The sequence below is a fragment of the Salvelinus fontinalis genome, chromosome 42 (genome assembly GCF_029448725.1).
Source record: "Salvelinus fontinalis isolate EN_2023a chromosome 42, ASM2944872v1, whole genome shotgun sequence".
NCBI classification, from domain to species: Eukaryota; Metazoa; Chordata; class Actinopteri; order Salmoniformes; family Salmonidae; genus Salvelinus; species Salvelinus fontinalis.
The window spans coordinates 23,725,440-23,742,440 of record NC_074706.1 but is presented as its reverse complement, the minus strand read 5'-3'; the positions used below and the strand labels follow the sequence as shown (position 1 = coordinate 23,742,440).

Here is a 17,001-nt window from a genome sequence, read left to right as displayed (position 1 = left end):
CTTTGCCTCGATCCTGACTAATCTCCCATGCCCTGCCGCTAAAAAACATGCCCACAACATGATGCTGCCACCAACATGCTTCACCGTAAAGATGGTGCCAGATTTCCTTCAGAGGTGACGCTTGCCATTCAAGCCAAAGAGTTCAATCTTGGTTTCATCAGGCCAGAGTCCTTTAGGTGCCTTTTGGCAAATTCCAAGCAGGCTATCATGTGCCTTTTACTGAGGAGTAGCTTCCGTCTGGCCACTCTACCATAAAGGCCTGATTGGTAAAGTGCTGCAGAGATGGTTTCCCTTCTGGAAGGTACTCCCATCTCCAAAGTGGAACTCTGGAGCTCTGCCAGAGTGACCATCGGGTTCTTGGTCCCCTCCATGATCAAGGCCCTTCTCCCCCGATTGCTCTGGCCGGGCACCCAGCTCTAGGAAGTGTCTTGGTGGTTCCAAAATTCTTCCATTTAAGAATGATGGAGGCCACTGTGTTCTTGGGGACATTCAATGCTGCAGACATTTTGGTACCCTTCCCCAGATCTGCAACGACACAATTCTGTCTCGGAGCTCAACGGACAATTCCTTCAACCTCATGGCTTGGTTTTTGCTCTGACATGCACTGTCAACTGTGGGACCTTATATAAACAGATGTGTGCCTTTCCAAATCATGTCCAATCAACTGAATTTACCACAGGTGGACTCCAATCAAGTTGTAGAAACTTCTCAAGGATGATCAATGGAATTAGGATGCACCTGAGCTCAATTTCGAGTGTCATAGCAAAGGGTCTGAATACTTATGTAAATAAGGTATCTTTTAAATTTTAAATGTAATCAATTTTAGAATAAAGCTGTAATGTAACAAAATGTGGAAAAAGGGGTCTGAATACTTTACGAAGGCACCATATACATGACTGGGAATACAGATATGCATCTGTTGGTCACAGATACCTTTAAAAAAGTAGGGGCGTGTGGATGAGAACCAGTATCTGCTGTGACCACCATTTGCATCATGCAGCGAGACATCTCCTTTGCATAGAATTGATCAGGCTGTTGATTGTGGCCTGTGGAATGTTGTCCCACTCCTCTTCAATGGCTGTGCGAAGTTGCTGGATATTGGCAGGAACTGAGTACTTATGTAAATACGGTATCCGTTTTTTATTTGTAATAAATTAGCAAACATTTCTAAACCTGTTTTCGCTTAGTCATTATGGGGAATTGTGTGTGGATTGAGATTGCTTTTTAAAAATAATCAATTTTAGAATAAGGCTGTAACGTAACAAAATGTAGAAAAAGGGAAGAGGTCTGAATACTGTAACGACCCGGTATTGTGTTCTGTGCTTGTGGGTGTGTTATGGTTCTCATGGCTAGTAGCAGGGGTTAAATATGTCAGGACAGATGGAAAGGTTGGGGGGGTATGATGGGTAATCCCGCGGGGTTTGGAAATGCATAAATAGGGATTACTGTCTCATCTCTCCTTCTTTTCTGTTCGGGGCCTTGATCTGTTCCTATGAGAGTGACCCTTAACTCGACATGGTATAATTGTGTACGTTCGGCATTTAGCGGCATGGGCTGTGGCCTGAACAATAGCCCAGTTTAGGAATAAACCTGTGTTCTGACCTGCACACCTAGAGTCCGTCTCTTTTCCCTTTATGACCCAGCCGGGTCATTACAATACTTTCCAAATGTACACTGTACGTACGGTCACTGTGGGGATGCAGTCATCGATCAAGCTGCTCCAAGGAGTTGGATAGTTTTGACTTCCCAACAGCAGCGGCTCACTTTCATCAGGCCAAGATCCGCCGCAAACGCACGTACAATTAGTCTAGGAGCAAATTGTGTTCGTCAGGTTCGATCCTAGCAGTTCTGCTTCCGCCCTAAGCAAGATCAACATATGCCTTCCCTGTGTCATGTATAGTATAAAGATTCGTAATGGATTGAGACTACAGTGGAGTAATGTGTATCATGCGCAATTGGTGCATTTCAGTTGAGCTTTTTCAGTAGCACTTCGAAAGGAAACATCGTTGCCAACTATACCCATCGGAGAGTTACAATGTTGCAATCACTAGGCACACAACTACCTATAGTAGGAAACAGAGTTGTTATCAATAAGCCACATATCACACGACACGAGTCATGACCATAGTTAAAAATGAAAATAAAACAAACATCATCCAGTAGAACTGTTTTGTTATTTATTAATTAAATATTCATACAAATAGCTATAAGTCAAGATTATTTGCAAATTATATTATACAATTATTTTGCCGTTTTATTACTGTGTATGCGACTTGTTCTTCTAAATCTTTTTCTTTAAAAAACAAATGATATTCACCTATGATTTTTAGCAGGGATGAAGACGCAACGGGCAATGTTTTGCTTTCAAATAAACCTGTCATGTTGGTATAAGAACATCATTCTACTTTATTACAACTTTACAGGCTAACATGCTGACCACACGCTTGTGTCGTGTGCGCTGCAAAATAAATGTACACATACATGTTATTCAATCATTGAACCCACACTGCTCGTGAGTGTCTGCGTTGCCAGGCGCTAAAATAGAAATAGGTTCTATTTGTGACGCTCAACTAGCTGCAAGTCTGGCCTCTCCCATCTCCTCATTGGTGTTTAGGAGCATATAACCACGTGGGTGATTGAAAGATGAACTGACGTCCACACTCTAGTTGGTTGTAGTAATGCAGTAGTAAAGTTGGTTGCCAACTGTCTTGTTTTGCACGCTTTGTACAAAATAATAAAATGCAGTACTACGGATATTTCTTAACGTAGCTCTTTATTAGCTAGCTATAACTGGCATGTTCACGTATAGCCAACCAGGATCAAACTGATCATGACCTAACCATTTGGGTGGTCTTAACCAATTATAGCACAGTATGATATGGTGGTAAAATGCATCCAATTATAATTCAGTATGTTTACACATATGAATATTACATCCCCCTTCTTTTAAAACAAAAGAAAAATGTTTACATATTCTAAGCGTTTCTTTTGAAAACATGCTCTGCAGTTTGAACTCAAGGTAAGTAACCATTTATATTGCATACTACACCAACTGAATCAACATAGACTCTGAAACAATGATCCAACATATTGTTACTTTTCGAACAAGGGATTCTCAGCAACTCAGCTTTCACTGTAGAAATAACATCTTAACATTTCAAACAAATACAATACCAAAGCATTTCAAGTGAACTTTCAATAACAAGTTTACAGTCTGGAACTCTTTTAGGGCAGCGATCCGCCTACACCCTTTGAAATTTCACAGGTCTAGGACAGCTCTGGGCTTGACCTCTCTTCCTGACCTTGTGCGATATGATGCTGAGCATGCTTCTGTGTCAGTCAACAGTTCTTGTGGTGTTGCAGGTAAGTATGGTGTATGATGTGCTGTGTGTTTAGTCCATCACGTTCTCTTTCAGGGGAACAGTTCATCTCATCAGTGTGTTGTTCTTTTGTGTTCAGTAGGTGACGACGATTGCGGCAGTACACCGCTCCTTCTATGGTGCGGACGTGATATGAACGTTCAGTGTCAGCTGGCTGGATGACGACTGCTGGCTTCCAGAGGCCATGCTCCTGGATTCTAACTGACTCTCCGTCGATCAGTGGTGGGAGTGGTCTAGCTGACCTGTAGTAGTACCGCTTTTGTTGTTGTTGTCTCTGTGCACGTTTTCCATGCATTTCCTTGTAGCTGACGACCTCAGGTTGCAGCTGCTGGTTGGTGCTGGGAAGGATTGAGCGAAGTCTGCGGCTCATCAACAGCTGGGCTGGTGATTTGAAGTTGTCAACTGGAGTGTTGCGGTATTCAAGGAGACTGAGGTAGGGGTCTCTCTTGTCTGCTTTTGCTTTATCCATGAGTGATTTAGCAATCTTTCTCATGGAATTTGTACCTAGCGAAAATCGTATTGGTCTTCGGCACAACATATGCTTCAAAACGATCGTAGTATGTTTTCAGTACCTTTGATTCAGCCTCGGTAAGTGTCCATGTGTTGTAAATATCTCTCCCTTTTTCACCGATCCAGAGGAGCAAGTAGCGGCATTTTCCCTCTTCTCCTCTGTCCTTCAGAGGACCCGTGAACATTAGCTCCACATGCTGTTTGAACTTACGCCATGCATCGGGTAAGTTTGTAGACTCCCAGTCCATTCGAGGTGAAGGAACTCCAGAAAAATCCATCTTGTAAGACCTTTTACTCAGACACCATGTCTTGCCTTGCACGCTTTGTACAAAATAATAAAATGCAGTACTAAAGGATATTTCTTAACATAGCTCTTTATTAGCTAGCTATAACTGGCATGTTCACGTATCGCCAACCAGGATCAAACTGACCATGACCTAACCATTTGGGTGGTCTTAACCAATCATAGCACAGTATGATATGGCGGTAAAATGCATCCAATTATAATTCAGTATGTTTACACATGAATATTACACCAACCTCCATATAAAGTCCAAAGAAGAAGAAGCCTGAAGGAGGAGCGATGACTTGAAACAAACTCTGTTAACCCTTTTATCTGTAGATTAATTGTCAGAGTAGAGGACCTTGTGCATTTCAGGTAAAATAACAACCCAATGTTTATATCCCAGGACAAATTAGCTAGCAACAGCAAGCTAGCTAGCTAAATTGCCATAAATGTTTAATGCTTTTCGACCTGTCCCCAAATTAATATAATTAGTTCAGAGTTTGTAATGATATTTCAATCTGCGTGTCCTGATTGTGTCTGGTGTGTGGGTAAAACATCAACATGCGCGTCCGGATTGGTTAGTATGTAAGATTCATTAAAATCATGTCAATGTGATTTTGAGGTCCATGGGTGGATGCCCTAATGCGTTACGCACCCAATGCATATGAATGTCGGGTAAATTAAAATTTTGCTGGTCACGTTGTCCGGCGCCAAACGGAAACCCTGGACCAGACCCTCCCCTATCTTATTTAGGCACCCTTCAGAGTACACACCAGAGGTGGGACCAAGTCACTATTATTCGAGTCACAAGAAAGTCTCAAGTCACAAAGTAGAACAGGTCGAGTGAAGTCCAAGTCGTGCATTCTAAGAGCAAGTTAAGTCGCGTCACAAGTTATTTCAAGTCAAGTCACATTTATTAAACATAGATACATTTCAAATACACCAAATACGCATACACTGAACAAAATGTATAAATGCAACATGTAAAGTGTTAGCCCCATGTTTCATGAGCTGAAATAAAATATTCCAGAAATTGTCCAGACGCACAAAGGTAATTTCTCAAAAATGTTGGCCACTAATTCATTTAGATCCCTGATAGTGAGCATTTCTCCTTTGCCAAGATAATCCATCCACTGGACAGGTATGGCATCTCAAGAAGGTGATTAAACAGCATGGCCATTACACAGGTGCACCTTGTGCTGGGGACAAGAGGCCACTCTAAAACGTGAAGTTTTGTCACACAACACAATGTCTCAAGTTGAGGGAGTGTGCAATTGACATGCTGACTGCAGGAATATCTACCAGAGCCATTGCCAGATTATTTAATGTTAATTTCTCTACCATAAACCACCTCCAACGTTGTTTTAGAGAATTTGGCAGTACATTCAACCGTCCCCAAAACCGCAGACTACGTGTATGGTGTCGTGTGGGCGAGCAGTTTGCTGATGTCAACGTTCTGAACTGAGTGCCCCATGGTGGTGGTGAGGTTATGGTATGGGCATGCATAAGCTACGGACAATGAACACAATTGCAGTTTATCGATGGCAATTTGAATACACAGAGAGAACGTGACGAGATACCGAGGCCCATTGTCGTGGCATTCATCCGCTGCCATCACCTCATATTTTAGCATGATAATGCACGGCCCCATGTTACTTGATCTGTACACAATTCCTGGAAGCTAAAAATGTCTGTTCTTCCATGGCCTGCATACTCACCAGACATGTCATCCACTTAGCCATGTTTGGGATGCTCTGGATCAACGTGTACGGCAGCGTGTTCCAGTTCCCGCCAATATCCAGCAAATTTGCACAGCCATTGAAGAGGAGTGGTACAACATTCCACAATCAACAGCCTGATCAACTCTATGCAAAGGCGATATGGCACGCTGCATGAGGCAAATGGTGGTCTCTACTCTTGAAAGTTGTAATAGTAGAACTCACTAAGGTGCAATTTCGAAATTGGGTAGTGCACCATAAGTTCCTCTCGTCATGTTAGTCATTGCATACCATAGAGAGATTTATAACTTGTCAGAAATGTCCAGATCAACTAGCCCATGTCAGCTAATGTTTTTTTTTTATGTAGGTGTTTTAGCCCATTCAGCTCCCGTTTAACCCAATCAAAGCTCTTCTGTCCTGGCACCCCAATGCTGGAACCAGTTTCCCCCTGAAACTAGGACAGCAGAGTCCCTGCTCAACTTCCAAAACCATCTGCAACCCTGCCTCTTCAAAAGAATATCTTAAATTAACCCTCCCACCAATATTTTTTACTTTGGCTACTAGGACCAACTTTGCTGAGAACTACTTTGAGGGAAACTGTATTTGCTACGACTGCAATGTGGTTCTAATCCAGACATTTTAAGATGAATTAACTAATTGTAAGTTACTCTGGATAGGAGCTCCTGCTAAATTACTCAAACGTAATGTCTCAACAAAATATCTGCATGAACTTCATAAACTGCATTCATTCTATCAATAAAAGTGTCTTGGGAAAAATGTCAATAGTTGAATGGCAGTAATTAAACTGGCACTTGTGAAGATATAGCCTACACAGTACAAACACAATATCTAACAGACTTTTTAGGCTTACAGTGATCCCTCGCCACTTCGCGGTTCACTTATCGCGGATTCGCTATTTCGCGGATTTTCATAATGCATTTTTTTTTATTTTTTGGTGCATTGTGCTCTGCATTCTGATTCGCTAAAAACTCACTCCCGCTTCTTGTATCAAAACATGCTACGAATTGTGCTATCATTTTGTCGTCTCGTGCAGTTATGTGTACGTACATAAAACAGCTTGGCAAATTTACATTAAGTTGGCCAAATTATCTTGTAATTTCGAACATCTCCTAAACCCATAATGTCGACGAAACGCTCTGAAGAGCAGTGAAACGGCCTACACGTGAGTCACTGTATTTGTATACATGTAATAGTTACTAATTGTAAAAAAAAAAAAAGTTTTCTATTTCGCGGATTTCACTTATCGCGGGTCATTTTCGGAACGTAACCCTCGCGATAAACGAGGGATACCTGTATATATGCCTTATACAGTGCCTTCAGAAAGTATTCATACCCCTTGACTTATTCCACATTTTGTTGTGTTACAGTCAGAGTTCAAAACTGATTAAAAAATGAATAATTCCCCTCACCCATCTACAAACAATAACCCATAATAAAAGTGAAAACATGTTTAGACATTTTAGCAAATTTATTGAAAATAAAATACAGAAATTGACATAAGTATTCACACCCGAGTCAATACTTTGTAGAAGCACCTTTGGCAGTGATTACAGCTGTGAGTCTTTCTGGGTAAGTGTTATGGGAATTTTATGAATAATGACTAAATGATGTATACATTTAACGTAGAATTATAACTAACAGAATTATATCCTGTCTGATGAATCATGTTTGTCCATAAGAAAGAGGGACTGTTAGCAGGCAAGGAACTGTGTCAGACATCTTGTGACCACTGTGGAACTGATAACAGGGAAGGAAGTCTCCCCAACCAGGGAGGGGAGAAACCTTGGGCTTGTAGTAGATTGTACAACAGGTGGCAGACAATATATGAGAAGGACTTGTAAACTATATTATCATTGTATTAGAGGGACATTTATGACGAAATGAGAGGTATATAAACCAATGTACATGTAATGATTGGCAGAACGTTCAGTAAATAAATAAACATTTGACTATTGTAGACTGGGCCTCTGTCTGTTTTTATTTCTATCAGTATCCTACAATTCCTGATATAGCAGACTGAGTAATTTAATTTAATTGGTTAAAGAACATGAGAACTTAATTCTCTTATCAGTAAGTCTTTAAGAGCTTTCCACACCTGTATTGTGCAAATTTGCTCATTATTCTTTAAATCAATTATTCAAGCTCTGTCAAATTGGTTGTTGATCATTGCTAGACAACCATTTCCAGGTCTTGCCTTACAGTTTTGACTTAAATCTACTAGAAAATCTAACACGGCCACCCAGGAACATCCAATGTCATCTTGGTAAGCATCTCCAGTATATATTTGGCCTTTTGTTTTAGGTCATTGTCCTGCTGAAAGGTGAATGTCGCCATGTCTGTTGGAAAGCAGACTGAACCAGATTTTCCTGTAGGATTTCGCCTGTGATTCTCTATTCTGTTTCTTTTATCCTAAAAAAAAAACTCCCTAGCCTTTGCCAATGACAAGCATACACCTAACATGATGCAGCCACCACTATGTTTGAAAATATAAAGAGTTGTACTCAGTGATGTGTTTGTCTTGATTACAAAGTGTTATGTTTGGGGCAAAGTTATTTTCTTTGCAGGTTTACTTTAGTGCCTTATTGCAAACAGGATGCATGTTTTTGAATATTTGTATTCTGTACAGGCTTCCTTTTCACTCTGTCAATTAGGTTATTATTGTGGAGTAACTACAATGTTGTTGATCCATCCTCAATTCTATCACAGCCATTAAACTCTGTTTTAAAGTCACAATTTGGCCTACTGAGCGGCGCAGTGGTCTAAGGCTGTGCCACTAGAGATTCTGGGTTCAAGTCCAGGCTCTGTCACAGCCGGTCGCAACCGGTAGACCCATGGGGCGGTGCACAATTGGCCCAGCATCGTCCGGGTTAGGGGAGGGTTTGCCTGGGACAAGGATGTCCTTGTCCCATCGTGCACTAGCGACTTCTGTGGCGGGCCGGGCGCAGTGCACCCTGACACGGTCACCAGGTGCACGCCGTTTCCTCCGACACATTGGTGCGGCTGGCTTCCGGGTTAATTGGGCATTGTGTCAAGAAGCAGCGCTGCTTGGTTGGTTGTGTTTTGGATGACGCACGGCTCTCGACCTTCGCCTCTCCCGAGTCCGTACGGGAGTTGCAGTTATGAGATAATTGGATACCACGAAAAGGGTCAAAGGAAAAAAATTATATCATTTTTTTTTTTTTTTTACACTGGTCTCATGGTGAAATCCCTGAACAGTTTCCCTACTCTCCGGCAACTGAGTTAGGAAGGACATCTGTATCTTTGTAGTGACTGGGTGTAATGATACACCATCCAAAGTGTAATTAATAACATCACCATGCTCAAAGGGATATTCAATGTCTGCTTTTTATTTTTACCCATCTACCAATAGGTGCCCTTCTTTGCGAGGCATTGGAAAACGTCCCTGGTCTTTGCGGTTGAATTGGTGTTTGAAATTCCCTGCTCGACTGAGGGACCTTACAGATAAATGTATGTGTGGGGTACAGAGATGAGGTAGTCATTCAAATTTCATGTTAAACACTATTATTGCACACAGAGTGAGTCCATGCAACTTTTAAGCACATTTTTACTCCTGAACTTATTTTGGCTTGCCATAACAAAGGGGTTGAATACTTTTCAGCTTATCATTTATTATAAAATTTGTAAAAAGACAATCAATTTAATCAATTTTAAATTCACGCTGTAACAACATTTGGAGAAAGTCAAGTAATGTGAATACTTTCTGAAGGCATTGTATATCACACAATGTCTGGATGCAACATTCTACCCAGGAATATCCAACACTGAAATATGTTACTCTCATTATTCCGAATGCATCTGTGGATTTTTTCAGCTGACAGTAAAAATTAATCTTTGACTTTATTCTAAACGTTAGAAGCTATCGAGCAGAATGGTTACTTTCTATGTTATACAGCGGCATGTTTTTTCTGCTGGTGTGTCCTTAGGTAGCTCCTCTCTGAGAACCTCTTCCCACAGTGCATACAGGTGAATGGCCTCTCTCCCTCGTGGACCTTCAGGTGCATCTTCAGGTTGCCAGCCAGGGCAAAGCGCATGTGACACTGGGTACAGCTGAAAGGTTTCTCCCCTGTGTGGACCCTCTGATGCCTCTTCAGGTCACCAGCCTGGGAGAACCTCTTCTCACACTGGGGGCAGCTGAAGGGTTTCTCCCCTGTGTGGACCCTCTGGTGCCTCTTCAGGTGGTCTTGGCGGGAGAACCTCTTCTCACATTGGGTGCAGCTGAATGGATTATCCCCTGTGTGGACCCTCTGGTGGATCTCCACCTTCTGGAGGCAGCTGAAGCCTTTGTTACAGAACATGCAAAGGAACCGCTTCTCTTTACTATTGCCTGATGCTGCTCCCCCTCCTCGAACCTTGTCTCTAGCCCTTTCGTTGGAGTTAAATACCTGATCGAAAAAGACGCGGCCATGTGAATCGGAAGGTACCATCGACGTGGACACTGTGACGCGATCCCTGAACGCGAATGAAGGGGAGTGGGTCGCGACATTTAGACTGGTCTCTAACCCATCCCTGCAGTCTAAGAAGTTACTGGTGTTGCCCTGCAAGTATCCTTTCCATTTAGGAGTCTCGTCTGCATTACATGTCAGAGGAGTGTCGCCTTCCACTTTCACCTCATCTATCCCTATAACATCCCCTTTCTTATCTAGGCACCCTTCAGAGTATACGCTACTACTGTATGGGTTCCAGTCCTCTCTAGACAGATCAGTCTGTGTCTCTAATAGCAAGGGCATGATGCCAGGGTCCATCTCTGTCGTATAAGAACGAGACAGATCATTACCAGTCTCTAATGCATCACTTGAGTCTTGATGGGAATGAACTGTCCTTGGGCTCGAGTTTTCATAAAGTAAATATTTTGAGTCAGGAGCAGGAGAACAGCCCAGTCTCCCCAGCAACAGTCTCTCTGGGTCTGATCCGAGGTCAGATCCTGTGTGTAAGATCCTGTGTGTCTCGGTGTCTGTCTCTGACTTCAGGACGGCGTTCAGCGTTCCACTGACATCCGTGATGCTGGGTCGGGTCCTGGGCTGGGGCGTGGTGGCAAGGTCCACCACGGCTACTGGGGGCGCCACTCCAGCCGCTGCGCCAGCCTGGATGTCTTTGCTGTGTTGTGGGTCCTCCTCTCCTTCAGTCCTCTCCTGCTTGACCAAAGACAATGCTCCAGGACCTACAGCCTCTGCATCCGCAGGCTGACAAGAGAGGAGATGATTATTATCGGTAAAGGAGTTGAATTCAATAAATGTCATAGGGAAGTCTCACAAGCTCCCCTATGGCAGATACATATCCCAATTTGCTTACATGTATATCCTAATGTATGTGGCATATGTTCTAGGATTCATCCAATAGCACTAAGCAGTGAGTTGTGCCGGGAAAATAATTCTGGGGCCCGTAGTATTTTCTGATCTGGTAACCTAACCAGGACCTTATACAGCCCGGGGTGATTAATCTGTAGTAAAAAAAGGTTAATTATAGGCTAATATATGATGGGACTAAAGTTTTTCTAATCAGGTTTCATGTTTCATGTTTTTTCATCACATTTCATGTTTTGTGTGGACCCCAGGAAGAGTAGCTTCTGCAACAGCTAAATGTGGATCCTAATAAAATACCAAAATACATGGTTAAAAAAGAGGATAAACATGGTTGGACAATAAAACTCACAGGGCTGTGCTTGCTTTATGCAGGTTTGAATCGCGTAGTCCTACCCTATGCAACTGTCATCTATTGTGTTTGATTAAGTCCAGTTAATAATTGAATTGAAAAAGACTAGGTAGCCTTGTCAGCCCAAGTTTGAATATAAACCAAATCGGATCCCATTCACATTTTCTCACTAACAAATGGGCTATAGATACACAATGTTACCGCTTTGTTTACCCTGGCCAGAGCGACAGGGAGCATAGTAGGCTAGACTATGCAGCTGTGGTTTTTAGTAGCCTACAGTTGATCAGACTGAAAACTGTGTCATCTCCAAGCAATACAGCATATCAGATAGCTAGTGTTTAGGTGTATATGCTGCCACATTTATGTAAGAGTTTTTTTATGGTGTCTAAATAAATAAATAAATACCAGGGGAATGTGGAGAGCACACCTTGATTTCAGTGAATCTGATTGGTAAAAACACTCAGAGTGCAGCAGCACTCTGATGTGGACAGAAAAATGTGAGCGAGTTGAAAAATCAGTGTATGAGACCTGTCAATTTTCTATAATGCCTGCCACAAGAAGTAGTCATTCTTGAATGTGCATTATGCATGATTCTGTTTAAATTGGTAACATAAGTGAAATTTTAGAGACACTCTTGAAAGCCAGATCAGTGATTACTGCAAAAAAATACTATTTTGATAAAACAATATATTATTTGTGGGTCTTATGGTTGTGGAAGGCTTATATTTAGCCTAGGTATAATTTCACAAGCCCTGAATTCATTAGATTATTTCTGACTGCTTAAAATCCAGTGTATTTGACTATTAAATTGTACAACATAGCTTATTTAGAGAAAACCTTTTTAAAAATGAGATACTTTCCGAATGCACTGTATTCTGACCACTAGCCTTATTCTAAAATTGATTAAATAAAATGAAAAACAGTGCATTCGGAAAGTATTCTGACCACTAGCCTTATTCTAAAAATTGATTAAATAAAATGAAAAACTAATTAAATCTACACACAATACCCCATAATTATAAAGTGAAAACAGGTTATACATTTTTGGTAATTTATATTTAAATAACATTTAAAATACCTTATTAATATAAGTATTCAGACCCTTCGCTATGAGACTCGAAATTGAGCTCAGGTGCATCCTGTTTCTATTGATCATCCTTGAGATGTTTCTACAACTTGATTGGAGTCCACCTGTGGTAAATTCAATTGATAGGACATGATTTGGGAAGGCACACATGTGTCTATATAAGGTCCCACAGTTGACAGTGCATGTCAGAGCAAACACCAAACCATGAGGTCGAAGGAATAGTGCGTAGAGCTCCGAGACAGGATTGTGTCGAGGCACAGATCTGCTATCTGCAGCATTGAATGTCCCCAAGAACACAGTGGCCTCCATCATTCTTAAATGGAAGAAGTTTGGAACTACCAAGACGCTTCCTAGAGCTGGCCGCACAGCCAAACTGAGCTATCGAGGGAAAAGGGCCTTGGTCAGGCAGGTGACCAAGAACCCAATGGTTAGTCTGACAGAGCTCCTCTGTGGAGATGGGAGAACCTGCAGCACTCCACCAATCAGACCTTTATGGTAAAGTGGCCAGACGGAAGCCACTCCTCAGTAAAAGGCACATAAGTCCACTTGGAGTTTGCCAAAAGGCACTTAAAGACTCTCGGACCAAGAAACAAGATTTTCTGGTCTGATGAAACCAAGATTGAACTCTTTGGCCTGAATGCAAAGCATCACGTCTGGAGGAAACCTGCCACCATCCCTACGGTGAAGCATGGTGGTGGCAACATCATGCTGTGGGGATGTTTTTCACCAGCAGGGACTGGGAGACTAGTCAGGATTGAGGGAAAGATGAACGGAGCAAAGTACAGAGATTCTTGATGAAAACCTGCTCTAGAGCGCTCAGGACCTCAGACTGGGGCAGAGGCTCACCTTCCAACAGGACAACAACCCTAAGCACACAGCGAAGACGCAAAGGGGTTGCTTTGGAACAAGTTTCTGAATGTCCTTGAGTGGCCCAGCCAGAGCCCAGACTTAAACCAGATCTAACATCTCTAGAGAGACCTGAAAACAGCTGTGCAGAGACGCTACCCATCCAACCAGACAGAGCTTGTAAGGATGTGCAGAGAGGAATGGGAGAAACTCCCCAAATACAGATGTGCCATGCCTGTAGCATCATACCCAAGAAGACTCAAGGCTGTAATTGCTGCTTCAACAAAGTATTAAGTAAAGGGTCTGAATACCTATGTAAATGAGACATTTCAGTAAAAAAAATATATATGCATAAATGTAAGAAAACCCATTTTTGTTTTGTCTTTATGGGGTATTATGTGTAGATTGATGAGGGGGAAAATAACAATTTAATCAATTATAGAATAAGGATGTAACGTAACAAAATGTGGAAAAAGTGAAATGGTCTGAATATTTTCTGAAAGAACTGTATATTGTGAATCAGCCCTTTAAGTTTGAAAAAAAAAAATTGATATGATTTTTAAGCCATATCGCCCAGCCATAGGTGGAATCCTATTACACCAGCTCCAACGCTTGTCGTATGTGGCAGGGCTTGCAGACGATAACGGATTACAAAGGAAATCCCAGCCGTGAGATGCTCAGTGTGATGCAGCACTCCCAAATGAGCAAAATGCCTTTTATGCTAGCTTCGAGGAATACAACACTGAGTCTTGCGTGAAAGCCCCTGTTATTCCGGATGACTGTGTGTTAGATAATGCATTGATATATAGCTAGCTAGCTGAAATGATAGAGAGAACAAATAATATAGCTATTTGATCATGTCTGTGTGCATATCCAAATATTAATGACATCTGGAATCCTATATGGTTTCATTGGAATTATCAACAGACAAGAATCAGACAAACGGCAACCCTCAACAGCTCGTATAGGCTCGGTTTAGCTGAGATTCAACTGTTGACAGGTAGTATTCCTGAAAATTATTTTCACCTAACAGTACGCCTGTTAACTGAAATGGTGCTCACATAACTTTCCTGTGTCAGTCTGAGGTGGAACCTAAAACGAGAACTTCCTCTCTAGGACAGGAATGACTCGAAATAGGTGCAAAGACTTCTTCTGAGGTGGGCCTTTAATAGCTTAGTGAAGCCTTTCTGAAAGACAGGGCACATTTGATGTACTGTAATGTTTTATGTTGCACTATGACACGAACCTCTATCACGATAACATGCTGGGTTGAGGTTCCAGTCTCCTCATTTATAGCTATGGGTTGGTCATCTCTCCACGGGTTGAGTCCCGCTGGCTTCACAAAGCTCCTGTGGCCTCCAGTGAAATGTTCTTCACCTAGGAGTGTGAATGGAGGAAAGGGGTGGTTAAGTTAGATACTGTCAATGCTCAGTGCTATATTGTACACTATTGACACTGTCTACATTTGGCAAGGATGCAGGGTAACAGGTCTCATAATTTCTTGATATCCTAATTTATTGATTGATACTTTTCCATGCACCACATTTTTATTTATTGAGTATGACAATAGGAAATTGGTTAGAAGCTGGTTAGAATATGATACTGTCTGTGTCTGAAATCCAGCTTGCCTACTATTTACTTAAACTGCATACTGTGTACTAATCGTATAACATACTACTTAGAATTTACTGGTTAGTAAAAAAGAATACAGTAAGCAACAAATACCAACATAAATCAGTTCAATCAGTTACGTCACTTGCTCTGAGACATTAAGTAGGGTTGCCCCTTGCTCTGCAAGGGCCGCGGCTTAATGTCTCAGAGCAAGTGACGTAACTGATTGAAATGCTACTAGCGCGCACCCGCTAACTAGCTAGCCATTTCACATCCGTTACACTAGGCTAATCCATTTTTCTACATTAGATAGTGTGTCGATTCTGCCTGCACTCCGTCGAGGGACGAGCATCGCGGATGGGTGACGCCATCTGACGTAGGACAGTGAGGCTCATTGTGCTTTCAAGACAACTGAGAATTCGGAAATAACCGAGGTCAAATAATGACGAAAAAAGAAAGACGCCCGAATTTCCGACATGCAATTTCCAGTCAGAGCGAGTTTTCCCCCCGAGTTCCCAGTTGTTTTGAATGCAGAGAAGTTGGAAGTCGTAAACGTACTTGTTCTGAGTTGTTTTGAATCCGGCATAATACAGAACGCGTCATCTAATTGCGATGTTTCCCGCCAATCGTTAATTTAGTAACTCATCCATATCAGCTGTTGTCAAACACACGTGAGTCTTACTCGAAAGTCAACATTGATTTATACTAGATGAAAAGCCGACATGAGTATAACATACTGGCACTCAAAGCTTACTCAATTTTCGAAAAATGCACATACTATAAAACTATTTTGGCATACCTAAAAGGCCTATTATTTAGAACGAAAATATAGGTATTCGGACAAAGCAATTCTGTCGGTGCACGAATACTTTTCTTAATTGACCTTCCTCGTAAAATACAAACATTGTACAATATGGATATCAGAGAAGTATGACATACTATCCAAAAACGGACCAAGTTCCAAATCTGGGTAACACATCTGAACACGAGCAGAGGGGAACGGGCGACAGGCCGCGCAGCCTCCACATTTAGCAAAATGTACCTCTTGCCATTCCTCTGTATCCGTCGAGGATCTTGACACTATTGGGGCGACTCGAGAGGACGCGCTCCCGTGACACCTTCAGTTCCAGAAGCTGTAGTTTCCTCCGCATTGCCCTGTTTTCTTTCTGGCTTTGAGACATTTCCAAACGAAACACTGCATAGTCGTCGTCTACGAGTTTACAGATCTCAGCAACCGCTGCATTCGCTAGCGCCTCCATAATAGAGGCTATCTGAGTGTGAAAAACCACGCCGTCACAGTTTTCCATTGTTAGCTAACGCAAATTGAACACAAACTGGTGTAACGTTAAGTGTGTGATGCTGTGCAGTTAAATTAACAATGTTCCAGTGTGTTAATAAATGTCTGAATAACAATAAAAACCTTAACCTGGAAATTGTTATTGGTCACTTCCGTTTGTTCGGCGTCATAGCTTAAAGGGTGTGGTTAAATGGAAAGGTCGTGCGCGCTGTTCTGTGAATTACGGTACATCTTATTACGTTACACATCAAATCTCTTATGATCTGTATCTTTCAAGACGGTAGGAGAAATTGATCATGAATACATTTATTCCATCTACACCACCTCAGTAAGATAAATATTCAATAGTCCTTGTTCTATCCAATGTTTACTGTCTCTCTAAAATCAGGTATTTACACAAGCCTGTTTCAAATGATAAATTATAGGATTAATGAGGGGTATGTGGTTATTTACCCTCTTACCCCAAGACACTAAACATAACTACAGTGCGTTCGGAAATTATTCAGACCCCATTACTTTTTCCACATTTTGGTACATTACAGCCGTATTCTAAAATTGTTCAAATCCCCCCCCCC

The 17,001-nt window shown here is 41.8% G+C and overlaps 1 protein-coding gene across 1 annotated transcript; it reads right to left on the bottom strand.

Annotated features, from left to right (window-relative positions):
• Positions 1-2,163: 2,163 nt before the first annotated feature.
• LOC129841196 (zinc finger protein 583-like) lies at positions 2,164-16,598 on the bottom strand. The gene is made up of 3 exons (XM_055909355.1): positions 16,172-16,598; positions 14,765-14,895; positions 2,164-11,116 (listed from the first exon to the last, which is right to left on the bottom strand). Exons 1-3 carry the CDS (start codon positions 16,434-16,436, stop codon positions 9,821-9,823), a joined length of 1,692 nt encoding a protein of 563 aa, XP_055765330.1. The 5' UTR covers positions 16,437-16,598; the 3' UTR covers positions 2,164-9,820.
• Positions 16,599-17,001: the final 403 nt, after the last annotated feature.